This window comes from Gopherus evgoodei, chromosome 3, assembly GCF_007399415.2.
Source record: "Gopherus evgoodei ecotype Sinaloan lineage chromosome 3, rGopEvg1_v1.p, whole genome shotgun sequence".
In the NCBI taxonomy this organism is placed as follows: Eukaryota; Metazoa; Chordata; order Testudines; family Testudinidae; genus Gopherus; species Gopherus evgoodei.
Genome location: NC_044324.1, coordinates 172690575 through 172707598, shown reverse-complemented (window position 1 = coordinate 172707598; position 17024 = coordinate 172690575). Strand labels below are relative to the sequence as shown.

General features: G+C 40.6%; 1 protein-coding gene across 2 annotated transcripts in view; it reads right to left on the bottom strand.

Moving 5' to 3' along the window:
* SUSD4 (sushi domain containing 4) overlaps window positions 1-17024 on the bottom strand; it is a 110973-nt gene that overhangs the window by 25789 nt on the left and 68160 nt on the right. Inside the window, exons 4-5 of one of the 2 annotated variants that reach the window (XM_030557435.1) lie at window positions 10696-10875; window positions 5570-5758 (exon numbers count right to left, since the gene is read on the bottom strand). In XM_030557435.1, the coding sequence (XP_030413295.1) occupies window positions 5570-5758; window positions 10696-10875 (369 nt within the window). The remainder of the gene's footprint in view (window positions 1-5569; window positions 5759-10695; window positions 10876-17024) is intronic. The other variant, XM_030557436.1, reaches the window with a different exon arrangement.

Here is a 17024-nt window from a genome sequence, read left to right as displayed (position 1 = left end):
CAGATCCTGGTTTGTTGTAGAACAGGGACTTTTATACAAGGAGACTCTTTCTGGTGGACACTAGGAAGATTGGCATCCTCAAAAACAGTTGGTAGTTCCAACTAAGTACCGGGGAAAGCTCTTAAGCTTAGCCCATGATCATCCCAGTGGCCATGCTGGGGTGAACAGAACCAAAGACGGATTGGGGAAGTCCTTCCAATGGGCAATTATGTCCGGTCTTGTGAGGTGTGCCAAAGAGCGGGAAAGCCCCAAGACCAGGTCAAACCCCTCTCCAGCCACTCCCCATAACTGAGGTTCCATTTCAGCAAGTAGCTGTGGATATTCTAGGTCTTTTCCCAAAAAAGACCCCCAGAGGAAAGCAGTACATACTGACTTTCGTGGACTTTGCTACCCGATGGCCGGAAGCAGTAGCTCTAAGCAACACCAGGGCTAAAATTGTGTGCCAGGCCTTAACAGACATTTTTGCCAGGGTAGGTTGGCCCTCCAATATCCTTACAGATTCATGAACTAATTTCCTGGCAGGGACCATGAAAAATCTGTGGGAAGCTCATGGGGTGAATCACTTGGTTGCCACCCCTTACCACCATCAAACCAATGGCCTGGTGGAGGGGTTTAATGGAACTTTGGGGGCCATGATACGTCAATTCATAAATGAACATTCCAATGATTGGGAACTAGTGTTGCAGCAGTTGCTTTTAGGGTTTTCACCATTCGAACTTGTGTATGGCCACGAGGTTAAGGGGCCTTTACAGTTGGTGAAGCAGCAATGGGAGGGGTTTACGCCTTCTCCAGGAACTAACATTCTAGACTTTGTAAGCAAGCTACAAAGCACCCTCCGACACTCTTTAGCCCTTGCTAAAGAAAACCTAAAGGATGCTCAGGAAGAGCAAAAGGCCTGGTATGATAAATATACCAGAGAGCGTTCCTTCAAGGTAGGAGACCAGGTTATGGTCTTGAAGGTGCAACAGGCCCATAAGATGGAAGCGTCATGGGAAGGGCCATTCACGGTCCAAGAGCGCCTGGGAGCTGTTAACTATCTCATAGCATTCCCCACCTCCACCCTAAAGCCTAAAGTGTACCATGTTAATTCTCTCAAGCCCTTTTATTCCAGAGACTTAAAGGTTTGTCAGTTTACAGCCCAGGGAGAAGATGACACTGAGTGGCCTGAAGGTGTCTACTACAAAGGAAAAAGTGACGGTGGCGTGGAAGAGGTGAACCTCTCCACAACCTTGGAACGTCTGCAGCGGCAACAGATCAAGAAGCTGTGCACTAGCTTCACCCCACTGTTCTCAGCCACCCCAGGACGGACTGAACGGGCATACCACTCCTTTGACACAGGTAGTGCTCATCCAGTTAGAACCCCACCCTACCAGGTGTCTTCCTCATGCCCAAGCTGCTATAGAACGGGAGATCCAAAACATGCTACAGATGGGTATAATCCACCCCTCTACCAGTGCATGGGCATCTTCAGTGGTTTTAGTACCCAAACCAGATGGGGAATATGCTTTTGCGTGGACTACCGTAAGCTAAATGCTGTAACTTGTCCTGACAACTATCCAATGCCAGGCACCGATGAGCTATTGGAGAAATTGGGACGTGCCCAGTTCATCTCTACAATAGACTTAACCAAGGGGTACTGGCAAGTACCGCTAGGAGAACCCGCCAAAGAAAGGTCAGCATTCATCACCCATGCAGGGGTGTATGAATTTAATGTGCTTTCTTTCGGGCTGCGAAATGCACCCGCCACCTTCCAAAGACTTGTAGATGGTTTCCTAGCAGGATTGGGAGAATATGCAGTTGCCTACCTCAATGATGTGGCCATTTTTTCTGATTCATGGGCAGAACACCTAGAACACCTGGAAAAAGTCTTTGAGCGCATCAGGCAGGCAGGACTAACTGTTAAGGCTAAAAATGTCAAATAGGCCAAAACAGAGTGACTTACCCTGGACACCAGGAGGGTCAAGGAACAATAAATCCCCTACAGGCCAAGGTGGATGCTATCCAAAAGTGGCCTGTCCCAAAGTCAAAAAAACAGGTCCAATCCTTCTTAAGCTTGGCCGGGTATTACAGACGATTTGTACCACACTACAGCCAAATCACTGCCCTACTAACAGACATGACCAAAAAGACCCAGCCAAATGCAGTTAAGTGGACTGATGAGTGTCAGAAGCCTTTACCCAGCTTAAGGCAACACTCATGTCTGACCCTGTGCTAAGGGCCCCAGACTTTGACAAACCATTCCTAGTAACCACAGATGCATCTGAGTGTGGTGTAGGAGCAGTTTTAACGCAGGAAGGACCAGATCAAAACTTCCATCCCATCATGTTCCTCAGCAAGAAACTGTCTGAGAGGGAAAGCCACTGGTCAATCAGTGAAAAAGAATGCTATGCCATTGTGTATGCCCTGGAAAAGCTACGCCCATACGTTTGGGGATGGCGTTTCCAGCTACAAACCGACCATGCTGCGCTCAAGTGCTTCATATTGCCAAGGGAAACAACAAAAAACTGCTTCGATGGAGTTTAGTTCTCCAAGATTTTGATTTTGAAATTCAGCACATTTCAGCAGCTTCTAACAAAGTAGCTGATGCACTCTCCCGTAACAGTCTCCCAGAATCAACTGGTTAAAAATTGTCCTTAAAATGTAAAAAGTCTTGTAGTTTACATAATTAGTAGTATATGTAAAGGTGCATATGTTTTATTAATCTGTTTATTCTGAAGTTCTAGGAAGAAATCACTGCCAGTGTGGTTCCACACTGTCTGAGATTTGGGGGGCGTGTCATAAACAGATCATTAAGGGTTAATGTCTCTTCTACCTGTAAAGGGTTAAGAAGCTCAGTAAACCTGGCTGACACCTGACCAGAGGACCAACAAGGGGACAAGATACTTTCAAATCTTGGTGGAGGGAAGTCTTTGTTTGTGCTTTTTGTTTGGTTCGTTGTTTGCCCTCGGGACTGAGAGGGATGGGACATCATTCCAGGTTTTCCAAATCTTTCTGAATCAGTCTTTTATGTTTCAAGATTGTAAGTAGTAGTCAGGCAAGGTGGATTAGTCTTATGTTTGTTTTCTCAACATGTAAATGTGTCTTTTGCTGGAAGGATTTTTATCTCTGTTTGCTGTAACTTTGAATCTAAGGCTGGGGAGGGGGTCCCTCTGGTCTATAAGAATCTGAATACCCTGTAAAGCATTTTCCATCCTGATTTTACAGAGATAACTTTTACTTTTTTTCTTTCTTTAATTAAAAGCTTTCTTTTTAAGAACCTAGTTGATTTTTCCTTGTTTTAAGATCCAAGGAGTTTGGATCGGTGAGAAGCCTCTCAAGGCAACCCAGGGAGGGGAAAGTCTGGGGGGAAAAGGAAGGGGATGGTTAATTTCTCCTTGTTTTAAGACCCAAGGGGGTTGGGTCTGGGTTCCCCAGGGAAGGTTTTGGGGGAACAGAAAGTGCACCAGACACTAAATTCTGGCTGGTGGCAGCGTACCAGACCTAAGCTAGTATTAAGCTTAGAAGTGTTCATGCAGGTCCCCACTTCTTGTACTCTAAAGTTCAAAGTGGGGAAAAAACCTTGACAGTGGTCTAGATTAAATTACTATAAAGTGGGTGCTTAACTAGTTGAAAGACTGTACTAAAAGTAGCTATCAATAGTTTGCTGTCAAACCAGGAGAGTTCTCTAGTGGGGTCCTGCACATGTCTGTCCTGGGTTTATGACTTGGATAATGGAGTGGAGAGTATACTTATAAAATCTGCAGATAAAACCAAGCTGGGAGAGAGGTTGCATGCACTTTGGAGGACAGAATTAAAATTCAAAAGGACCTTGACAAAATTGGAGAATTGGTCTGAAATCAACAATATGGAAGTCAATAAAGACAAGTGCAAAGTATTTCACTTTGGCAGGAAAGATTAAATGCATAGCTACAAAATGGGAATAACTGGCTATGTGGCAGTATTGCTGAAAAAGATCTGGGGGGTTATAATGGATGGGAGACAGGACCCCTGAAGTCTGATGCTTCTTAAATAAGTCATTTAGGCCAATATTTTCAAATGTGAACACCCGAAGTTGATTTACAAGTGCTGGATGGAACTTTACAAGTTCAGTGTATTCTAGTTACACCAGTCCCACATGACACTTGAAAAAATGGAATTGTCAGCTGTAAGACTCTGTCCTCCCCATACGGAAACAGAAAGGATCCAAAAATCTCAAGATAACCCATTTTTGTACTATCTGAAACATTTGTGGTTTGTCCATCACCTTATATATGGGGTTTCTACAAGTAATCACCAGGAAAAAAAATTGGTCTTAATGTTACAATAGAACAAGACCTGTGCCAAAAGTGATCATGAGGAAAGATGAGCTTGTGATTAAGGGACTGGAGCAGGACTCAGGAAGTTTAGGTTCAATTCCCCACTCTGCCACAAACTTCCTGGATGACCCTGGGCAAGGCACTTAATCTCTGTCTCAGTTCCCCATCTGTGAACTGGAGATACTACTACTATGCCTCTCCCACTCTTTCTTTGTCGTGTCTTTTTAGACTGCAAAATCTTCAGGGCAGGGATTCTCTCATACTCTCTGTATACTTTTAAGAAGTCTTCCACAATGGAGCTCTAGGTGCTAATATAATACAAATGATACATGCCCTCATTAAAGTCAATGAGAGTTTTGCTATGTACTTTGACGAGAGCTAAAACAGGCAGTTCAGACTGTCATCTGTGTTAAGTGAGCACAGGGAAATGACATACAAATGTATGAAACTGAAAATTTTGTGTTTGTGGGTTTTAATGCTCCTATCTAACACATTAAAGACTTAACTTCTGGCTTATCCTGTTTCATTTTGTAATTTCTTTTACGATATCTGACAGGCAGTCTCTCTAATAATTTTGTCTGTAACACTGTATTACATGTACTACAAAAAATAAAAAGAAAGATGATTTATGCAGGGCTGCTTTGTGTTTAAATTTCTAGGATGTTAGATCAGAAAATCAGTTCCTATAGGTGGAACCCTCACACTGCAAAGCTCTTTTAGAATTTTGGAAACTGAACTGCTAATTAAAAATAAGCAACACTCCAGTACTTTTGGATAGTGCATCCAATATTCTTAATGCAGAATCACGCAGTATTAGATTGTGCATACACCTGGCATGCAGGCTGAAATGAAACTTGATACTTAATAGTATTTACAAATGCTTTTAGTTCAGAATGGTGTGGTGCTGAATCTTCAGCTACTCAGGCTGTCCTTACGTGAATATAGATTCATTAACTTTCTCAGCATTTCATTAGAAAGACAGCAGATTACATAGTTTTTAGATTTTAAGTATAAACAGTTTTTGTTGTTACAATCTGCATCTATTATGATTACGATACCGACAGAGCAAACATAATGGAAGTAACTTTAACAATTAAGCTATGCGATGTTCCAGATTACACAGTATACATACAACAAAACCGGAACTTGAATGGATACACTTTGTATGTCCTCAGAAGGCAGTGGGCAAAATGGAGCTAAAAATTGTAGCCCTAAGTTCAAATAAAATATATCATGTTAATTGTACAAAATTAAAAACAAACAAACTGTTTTACCTTCCACATCAAGGCATCTAGGTGAGCTATGTGACCAGATAAGGTTATACATGCACTCAAGCAGCTCTGTCCCCTTTAGTTTATATCCAGGAAAGCACTGATAATATACCACTGTTCCTACTGGGAAGGAGGACTCGAACTCAGATATGTTAATGTGACTATGAGGAAGAAGCAATGGCCTCAGGCAACCTGCAAATTAAGAAGAGGAAGGTATCTTTTATTATGAGGCGCTTGTCTTAGTCATTGTAACACATCTTGATTATGGTTCCCAAGTTGAGAAGCACAATACTTCCCATCCTCCCCACAGTGAATGGCATTCCTACTTAATCTTTCTCTTAGATGCTCAACTGTCATTACCTCATTTCAAGTTCTTTTATTGCTTAGCCCACACATTCTGCCAAGATAAGATATATCCTTTGCAAATCCAACATCGCATTAATGACAATTGCAATGTTTTGTTTTGCACACCCACACCAGGTTAGCAGTTGTCACTTATTATGAGGTGGAATCCTTAATAAAGGCTGTCACTTATACAAAACCATGGGTTTTAGTCCTCTCCTCAAACAGGCAGTCACAGAGGTTATGAGATGTGCAGAACACCAAAAGAGGCCAAGATTTCAAACATGAGTAGTGATTTTGGGCCCCCAATTTGAGATAGTTTAGAGGAGCCTGATTTTCAGAAAGTGCTCAGTGCACTCACCTTCCGGAAATCAGGCCCTTCAAGGTGTTTCAGATTGGGCACCCAAAAATGGAGGCACCTAAACTCAGTCATTTTTGAGAACAGTGGCCACAGCCGATCTAGAAAGGGACAAATTTGCCGTCAGTGGAGTTACACCAGGAATGAGTTTGGCCCAGAGTGATTAACTCCAGGCAGACTTTGTAATTTTGGCACCCTAGAGTGGGAATTGTCAGCAGTTGGCTTCACAAATGAGATGACTTTTGGAATAAAAGGAAAATCACTACATGATCACTCATGACTTTCTAATATTTAATTCACATGTATGCAAATCATGTTCTGAGTGGATATAGAGACTTGAGATTTCAAGTTGTGTACTGAAAAGAACTAGAATTATTTTGCTCACTGCCTTAAAAAATGACCCTCTTGGTAATGACTAATGGTGTTGATTTTTAGCTTGCAATGATTTTGAGGAACGATGATTAGCAATCTGGGAATGAAAAAAGCCTTATGAAAATTTATGAGACTAATAGAAGCTGTTTGTTGTGGCAACAACCACCGTTAATAGGCCTCTTGTCACTATCAGGAATTCCAGAAGGAAGGTCACATAATTTCAAGTCTTGTTAGACAAACTGTAAAAAATTAAAGTCTTACTTGATCAAAATAAAAGCTACAGGACAGATCTTCCAATTTGAGTACATTCCGCAAAGCGCTGGGTACCATCAATTCCCTTTTCTTGAGATGCCCAGCCTCTATTTTAAAAACACAGCTTCTAACTAGTCCAAAGGGAGGAGAATAATTCAGAGCACTGGCAATTTGGGGAGAAGGGATGGAAACTTACTGCAGCACGTTCAGCCCTCAGCACAACGGCTTTTAATAGTATTTTTACTAGTTCATGAATCCCCATCGCTCAAATAGAGCCACAATGGCCCTATTTATTGGCTATTACCTCCTCTTCTGTACCAAATATAAAACACATGCACTTCTCCAGGCAAAGAGCCCTGACTATTAAATGTTGCAAGTTTACCATCAATGGAATTATACCAGGGTGAATTTGGCTTCTTGGCTAGATTTCTAAAGATATTTATGCCCCTCACGAAGAAGGTAGGCATCTAGTGAGATTTTCAATAGGTGCTTTAAAAATCCCACTAAGTGCCTATACGCATCTGCAGACACCTAAATAAATACCTTTGACAATCTGGTCCTATCTGTCTAAGTTCAGACAAGGTTTTGTTTGGATTTCCAAATAAAAATGACACAGCTCTTATGCACGCACCCCAACAGACCACTGTGTAAGTGCAAATTTCAAAAGTACATAGTGAAATGTACTATTAAAAACTGGTTATAATTCCTTATGTGACTGTACATGATGTGCAGAAAATCATATTACATTTCAATAGTAAATCTAACCTGCCCTTTTCTCAGACATTTAATCTGGGCTCATAGAAAGATGGTCTCCCATTTCTGGAGGCAAGAGAGTTTGGAGGGGAGGGAGGACCCCTCCAATATGCAAGTTTCACAGAGCATGGTATATAAAAAAAGTATCAGTCTTCTAGTACAGTTAAATGGAGGTCTATCCAGAAACAAGGAGCCTCCCATTTTCACTAGGAGCGTGAAAACTTTAATTCCACAAGAATCCATCTTAAAAAACAAGAAAGACAGTGGCATCATCCCGTGGGTCACAATTCTTGGTGATCTAGAAAACTTTTTTCTATTTAATACATAACTAAAATCCTGTCATTCAGTAACAAGGAGTGTGTAATTCCAAAATCAGCCCAAAAAGATAATCTGTGTTATTACACATCAGACAAATGCACTCATGAAGGGTATGTTTACACTGGAGCTAAAGGCGTAATTGCAGCTTGGGCAGACATACCAATGCTAGCTTTGATTGAAATAGCACCTAAAAATAGAAGAAACAGCAGTGCAAGTGGTGTGAGGTGCTGGCAATCAGAGCTAGTGGAGGTGTGTCTACTTGGACTGACAGTTGCACCTCCAGCTCCAGGGCAGGTATCCCCAAAGTCAGAGGTGAGCAGATTTATGGGCCACACTTATGCTTTGCACTTAAGGATTGATGACATCTAGGCCCTGATCTTCAAAGGTATTTAGGCACCTAACTGAAATCTGTGGGAGTTAGGCACCAAAATACCTTTGAGGAGCTGGGCCTTGGTTTCCAGGCTCAGCTTCTCTCACCCAAAAATGTAATTAGAAGGTCATATTCATTTTCCGCTATTTTTAAACAAATTAACTTTATCTACTCTAACAATTTTTCACTGTTTTTTCCTTTGCTAAAATTGCTAACTTGGCGAACAAAGGCGCAGAGGGGGTTGGTATTAGAAAACAAAGCCATTCACGTCTATCCATCCCAGTACCGTCTAATGCCTAAAATCATTGGGTACATTTCTCATTTAGACCAAGACCTCTTTATACTCCTCTGACAACTTGAAAGGGGCCTTAGCGTAACAAGAATCAGGTCCTAGTGGACAAGTGCTCACCTCATATTTAGCACTCATGATGGCAATCTTAACAGACCAGATACACCCAGAACAGCTGCTAACTCTACAATAAGACTTGAGAACCATTGGAGAGCAACATAAGGAAGCCAGCACTGTGACTGCCTGTACTGTACCTGTTTCATAAATACTGGATTTCATATCGCTTACTTGCACTAAATTTACTTTTAAAATATGGTTAATGTTGAAATAAACAGGAGGAGAACTGAGGTGCGTATTTAGGGGGCAATATCAATCCACTGCAGCTGAGGTGTGTGTGTAGCAGCAGTTGTCTTTTGTTCCAAGGCTTTAATATCACACTGGAGGAAAGCAATGGATGCTACTGCTCATCTGAACAATAGCCCAGAAAAATTCCACCTGTAAACTGGGTGAGCAGGTCCCTTAAGTGCAAAACAAATAGTGTTTGAGTCTGTCACTGTTTAAAAATGGCCGGGGCACTTAAAACTACTACACAAATGTCCTTTGCACCAACATGCAATGGTGCAAAGTGCATTCACCATTTTGACTGGAAAAGGTGATTTTCTTAAGGGTTCTGCTTTTTCTGCTAGCATCTACAGACACAATTTATTTAATCTCTAAGATATGTGCAAAGCAACATTGGGCTATGGCAGTTGCCTAACTTCAACATGCTGGTGCCACATGACAGCAATAAGACCCTTCTTTGTGAAATATGTAGAGACTCTGTGGCCCGTTAAATTAAAAAAAAAATAAAGCCAGAATTAATCACTCAGGGGCTTGTTTTATCTTCTATTTGGCCACAGCATATTTAGGAACCATCTCTTAGGTGAAATTTGATTATTTTTCTGCTCTCCCTGCATTTTAAAAGATTTACAGAATAATGGGAACTATCGAACTGACAAAAAATACACATGCACCATGCTGACAAGTTTTAATGTTCAATGCTTTCTGCAATCCCCAACGCCATTAAAAATACAATAGTTCATTACTACATTTCCAGATGTGTTCCAAATGTATGGAAATACCATGAAAGGGGCTGAGCATCTGTGATTTCAACTCAAAAGGGGGCTCAGCACTCTCACGTCCAAGCCCCAAATGACAGTATACTTCCTAAATTGTATTACACACAGAAGACCTGTCTAGATAAGGAGAAGAGGTCAAGGTTAGCCAATCCTAATCTTTCCCTTGGTGCAGAAGCAGGTTAACACCTTTGGTCTTGACTAAAATGGTCAAGACTAACCCCAGGGGAGCCTAGGATCAACCTCAACTAGCTAAATTGAGGTTAAAGGTGCTAATCTGTGGCCATGCAAGAGAAATGGGTTGTGGTTAGATCAGGGTATTTAACACAGGTCCACTAATGGCAGCCTAGCCTCAATCACTCTTCTCAAGTCTAGACAAACTCAAGCTGCCGCCTTCTCATACACCGTCACTAGCACTAATGGCTCTGCTGACCAGATTAGTCCCTGTGCAACTGCACAGTGTTCAGTCAATATCCATGGGTATAACTGATTTAAAACGTGGTGAACCTCTCAGTTGATAATGCACAAGATGAAATAGACTAACTTGTTCTCTCCTAGTCGCATCAGCTCTGCAGGGCTAGTGAAGTGAAAAGCAGGAAAAAACCTAATTCTTTCACTAGATGAAGTAGTGCACAGGTTTAGGTGGTCCAAAGGGCCTTGAGCTGACCTAACCGGAGTGAATTTCAACCTGTTTCATTAAAAGAAGATATGCCCTCCTTGGATTTTAGACTAGCAAAAAGTAACATTTAACATAATATTTTAAAATAAAGCTATGCTGGAACATGGAATTTTACCTCCAAAACCAAATAGTAGGGATGAGCAAATCCAAAAGCCTTTGCAGATATACTGTACAACTGGATCTATCAGCTTATTGCTATCCTCTGTAGCTGAAGAAAAAAGTGCTAGTAAATGATTACAAGGTGAAAGAGCTATAAAATAAGGTGCTCTGGTGTACTATACCTTGACAAGTGGGCAGATTATCCCACATTCCATCATCTTGACATATTGAAACCATGTTGTCTAAGTCAGGGTAACGGATCTGGAATCCTTCATGACAACTGATTATTAACTTATCTCCAGTCCTGTATGTCTTGTTATGAACCTCTGCATCTTCAACATGTGGAGCAAGGCAATCTGTGACTTAACAAAATTATGTATTATTAATTTAGTTACAAAAGAAGAACCATGTCCAGTTGCTCAATAGTCAAGCTCTTAAGCAAAATTAACCCATAATATACCTGTTCTGGTTAAACAGTTTGCCGTCTGCACAGCACAAAATGCAATTCAGTTAATATACATTTTCTTAGTCACTCATCAGGACCATAGTCCACTGTATGATAGTAGAGTCTGGTGTGTTATAATGAGAGTACATATTTCCAATTGTTGTATACAAGCAGATGAAGAGAGCATAGCTAGATTGATCTTAATATTTTCCTTCGGTTGCAGCACAAGTTAAACTGCATGTACAGTAAGTCAGTGCAAGCAGGAGGGAGCTGGGGGAGGGGAGGCAGGGGTGGACAGGAGGAAAGAAAAAAGAGGAAATGCAGATACTGTGTAAAGAATAAAGAATTGCAATTTAAGTGAAGAGAGAGATTGGGACCCTTATAAATGTAGTTGGTTCCACTTAGATCTGTTCTACAGAGTTCACACCAAATATGCCTTTATTTTAAGCTCCTTGTCAGCTAAGTCCCCCAGAATAGTATTAATAACTAAATTTCTGTGGTCAGTGGCATATTTCCCCATTGCCTGGGAATCTGTACATCAGCAGGGCAGCACACTTAATTTAACCCCACACCCTTATCCCACCCTGCTTGTCTTTCAGATCTACTTGCTGTGAATCTAGCTGTGGGATGGGGTTTGCATATTTATATCTTTCTCCTTACACACGGTCAATGTTTAGCCAGTAGCAAGTCCCACATTACTAGCGTTCAGTTTGCTCATTCGTTTTTTGCTTTTAGTGATTTACATTACGATCACTCACAGACAGTAACAGAATAAACACATAGCTGAAGAGATCACATCATGTTATCCATTTGCAGACATCAGTCCACAGGTTGGTCATAAAGAGGCCACAAAGTTGTAATTCACATGCATACTTAATCTTCCCAGGCTGCATACTGTGCATATTAGGCAGAGATGCTGAATAAGGTAAATCAATTGAGGACAATGTCCAGGGCTTAAATTCAGTCGGAGCTGTCTGGAGTGGAGCTCCAGTAAATGTTTTCAACCCCCGGAAGTTTTTATAGCAATGGCTGGGGGCCTCCCAGAAATTCTAAGAGAAGTTAAGCCCTGATGATGTCTATTTGTAAAAATGTGTAAACTGTATGTGAGGCATTAGTTCAAAGAATGAGAAAAATTCCCTCTTTCCAGAGAGAATGGAGCAAATTCTCTGCTGCATGCGTTCCAGCAGTTGTATACCAGTATGCCTCTGCTGAAGTCAATGGAGTCGCAACAGTGTAAAATGGTGTAAAACAGTAGAGACTCAAGCCCAGCGTGTGTTCAGTGGCCAAGACTTTCAAAAGTTACAAGCGATTTTGGATGCTTCAGTTTTTTGGTGCCCAAACTGATATGCCTTAAAAGGTATTTGCTCAGCACTGTCAGAAACTTCCCTCTGAAAATCAGGCCCTCCACATAGGTACCTGAAAACTGAGCTGACCCAAAATCAATAGCCACTGTTGAAAATCCTGTGTTCACTGTATGAAATATGAGGAAGAATGGTGGAGAATTGATACACAGGCACAGACACAAACAGTGGTGCCAAAGCAGCAAAAGTGGAAAAATACACAAATAAATAGATGAAACAAAGGCTGGAAGGTGAGGGAGGACAAAGAGAGAGAGAAATTCTACTAATACTAAACAGTTAACAGCCAGGTAAATTAATAAGAGAACTGTATACATAACTCAGAAAGTTCATCCTCCTCATAAATATAAAACAACATTAGAAAGAGGAATAAAGGAAATCTTGGAGAAATATGCCCATGTAATCATCTGTCTGAATGCCAGGAACCAATTCATGTCAGAGACAGCAGTTAAGAATTTGCAGACACCGGAAAATAGGAGAATAAAGGGCTCCAAAAAAAAAAAATATACACACACACACACACACACACACACACCATGAAATCCCTTTTTGTGCTGCTTTACAAACATCTCTCTCCCAGGAGATGATCACCCGCACTATTACAAAAGGAGCCTAACTACCTTGTTTTGAAAATCACTTGGGAGCTGCAAATTTTAGAGAACTAAGAGAAATCTTCTGCCAATTTCAGTGATAATATATTTTTAAATTTACAGTTCAGGAATCAATTATCCATAAAGAAGAGAAACTGAAACCTCTTGCTTTCAAGCTGCTTGTATACTAGGGGCACAATTTCTAAGCAAGGCCTAGACATTTAGAACTGGACTAGATAAACTTCTAGTAATGGCATGCAGAGGAACTTCTGTTCTATGATCCTTTCGGCCACCAAATCTCACTGACTTTAATTGGAGACTGGTGCCTTGCCCCAATTTAAAAACACATCCCTCTGAGTTTTCAATTTATACCTGTCCTTTCCGGATTACATTTTATTTAGCAGACTTTATTATATCATCTGGAAACAATCAGTAGTAAAAAATGTGATGATTTCCTAATACCTTTAACTATTTCACTACTGCTGAATTTGCCAGGTATTTTGGCAGAGCACACCAACTGTCCACTGGAGTGTTAATAGATGATGGCGGGTGTTGCAGGGGAACAGCAGCAACAGGGATTATTAATTTATAGAGTGCCCACATATCGGATAATGTGTACACTAACAAAAAGTTAAACTCACGTCATGTTAAAAACCCTGACATTCCCTCAAAAAACTGGACAGCTAGTGAGCATGGGAGTGAAAAAATGGTGTCCTGACCCAATAGAAAAGCCTTACGCCAAGTCTTGAATACTGTCATGAGGGGGCTTCAGTGGAAGTCTTCAGGGATGGAACGACAGACATGGATCCCAATTCCTAGCCTGATGCAGATGGAAGCTCAGGACAGATGGCGAGAGACAATACCGATGAAAAGCTTACTCACGGGATAATGGTGTCCTGCTGCTACATAAACACAGGAGCAAACTATACACTGAGATGAAATATGAAATTTTATTTTCAAAGCAGAGAAAATTTATCCTGTAACTATGATCTATTACAGTGACTTCATTCCTGTTATCCCAAATGATGGCTGCAGACTGAAACACTTTACTCCGATGGATATCAGCAGAATACAGTGGCAGTTGCTCACTGTACCATTATTAATCCACTACACCCTGCTTGGCTTAAATAAAAGAATAAACTGCTGTAGTCTTCCCCTCTATAAACTGGATGAGCTGCCACAGATTCCATTTGGAATAGCTGAAAGTAAGTGACTGAACTGAAAGACTTCTTCATCAGACTGAATAAAATGTGTTCCTATCACTGCTTTTCTAGGCACTCTTCAGCAAATCCCCTGGAAGGAGAAATCACATCACATTATAAGTGATCTTTTATCAGCATTATAGAGCAAAGGATTCTACTTGCATGCTCTGCTTAGATCTCATAGGTCAATGTGAAAGCAGGGGAGCCCAAACCATTCTCTTTGAGACACCTTTGTGAACTTCCAACGGCCCAATGGCTGTAAATGGAGCTCATCTTTCATACCAAGGAACATGTTTGTCTGTTCCATTCTGTTGTGACACTGAAACATACACGACCTCTTCTAAATTAAACTTTCAGGAATTATTTCTTAACTGCTTCATGCTTCCAAGAACAGCACACAAAGGCAGCTCAGAGGGACGACAGGACATGCACACAACAGTGAAGAAATCCAGTACTTCAGGTGTATTATTGTAGAGTTGCCCACCAGAGTGGCTTGTATTTTCTCTATGCAGCAGTGCTTATTAAGGGGCAGGTATAGGTCTTTCAGGATTAGGAGGGAAATATGACAGGAATGGCATTATTAAGAACATGCTCAGTTTTAGGTTAACTGATTTTGCCAGTGTCCTCGTAAAAACAAATACAAGGATCAATATTTCCTCATTAAGTTATATTTTTGTAATCTATGGAAAAACTTGGTCTGTGAGTGCTATAAAATAAAGTTGGTAGAATTAGGCTGGTATGATAATTCTGTGGATGGTAAAGAGATTATATTTCTGTAGACATCACAGGATTCCTGCACTTTGTTAATTATCGTTACTCATTGTATAATAACAATGCCTAGAGGCTCCAACTGAGACTGGTGTCCCACAGAGGTAAGCACATGTTTAGAAATTTGGAGCAATTAGTGGTGAAGCAGGCTTTTAATATTTTAACAACCATCACTATAACCCATCAGAAGGTGAAATAATCTTTGTGTTCCAAGCACCACTTGACTGTTTAAGACAGAAGTTGATTGGCAAATATAACAATGTGCCTTATGTAAATTTCAGGTACTGCCATCTGGACCATTAAAATAGCTGACCAAAATATGACCAACAATGAGACAGTCCCGGACTTAACGAGCTTGCAATTTAAATAGACAAGACAGAAAAAAGATGGGAGGAAGAACATATTATCATCTTTATTTCACAGATGGGGAACAGACACAGAGAGATTAAATCATTTGTCCAAGATCACACAGGAAGTCTATGGCAAAGCTGGAAAATGAACCTCAATTTCCTGAGTTAACCACAAGACCATCATTTCTCCCCCTGGGACAGCCTGGCACTGAAAGAACTCAACAGTAACAAACAGTCTTGGAGAATGGGAGTGAGAGAGTTCAGCCCGTAGCACAATAGAGCATCCTCAAGTGGACTGTGTAACTGTAGATTTAGCCGGAAAGGAGGTAGTAGTCTGGTAGTTTCAGCAGCCACGTATTGCAGTGAGAGATTATGGTGTAGAAAACATGACACTTATTCTTAAACAATAAATACAGAATTCTCACCTTGTTGCCTCGGGATTTACGTGCATAATTCCATTAGAACTGATGGAAGTTAGATGCATCACACATTGTAGACTATAACTGTAAGTAAACAGATTTTCGACAAGAACATTTATCATGTATATAGTTGTGCTGTGTGACTTTGTCCTTGCATTGACACTTAAGATCTTCTGCACCTTAACAGGAAATGGAAGGTCTATTTAATCAAATCAATTGACTGAAAATCTCCTGATAAACTTATTCATTTAAAAATGAATAACTTTTTATATAGATTGACATTTCATAGTCTTTTAAATAGCACTAATATCTGAGATTGTAGAGCAAATATAAATTTTAGATTGTTCTGGCAAATGACTGTTGTATGTTAATGGTTTTTAATGATCGAGTTTTCTAATGTTGGTCATATTAAAAACAGCTATTTTAATGGTCCAGGTGGCGGTACCTGAAATTTACATAGGCACATTGGCAAATATAACAATCAACTTCTGTCTTAAACAGTCAAGTGGTGCTTGGAACACAAAGATTATTTCACCTTCTGGTGGGCTATAGTGATGTATGTTAAAATATTAAAAGCCCGCTTCACCACTAATTGCTCTAAATTTCTACACATATCATTAAAGAAGAAAATGTCTGTGATGCAGACTTTTATGTAAGTCACTAAACCTCTGAAAGGTGCCAGGAGAACCCAAAAAGGTGTTCCAGCTCCTTCCCAACTACACTCCAAATATGCTACTATATTGCCCATCAATCTACAGTTCTCCTGCTTTGTGACTAAGGCTCCTATTCAGGAAAGCATTTATATAACCGCTTAAATCCCACAATTAAAGTTAGGTATGCGCTAAAGTGGTTTTCTGAATCAGTGGCTTATTAGCAGGGGGATGAACTATATGATTTAAATCATTCTTTTCTATTGCTAAATCTATTTGGGTTTCTTTGTTGTAGGTTTTTTTTTTTTAAGTAGTACGGTATTTAGACCTCAGTTCCGAAAAGCATCCCTAACCAGTAAAGTATTATGTTTAGCTGCTTTCCTGAATCAGGGCCTTACTCTCTGGGGTCCCAATCTAAAAAAGCGCTTAAGCAGATACTTAACTCTAAACACAAGTCGTCATGTGTTCACAGTGAAGCTTATGCTTCAGAGTTTTGCTGGATTAAGGCCTTGACAGGCAATGATATGTTATGCCCAATCGTGTAAGTTAACGACTGCCTACGGTGAGATTGTTGGGCACTCAGCCCATCTCATTACCATCCCCCAAACATGGGGTGAAATCTTGACACACACACTCACAATGAACTTATGGGAGTTTTGCCATTGACTTCTATGGGGGCAGAATTTCATCCATGGATGATGATAAACTTTTTTGTGTACACAATAAAAA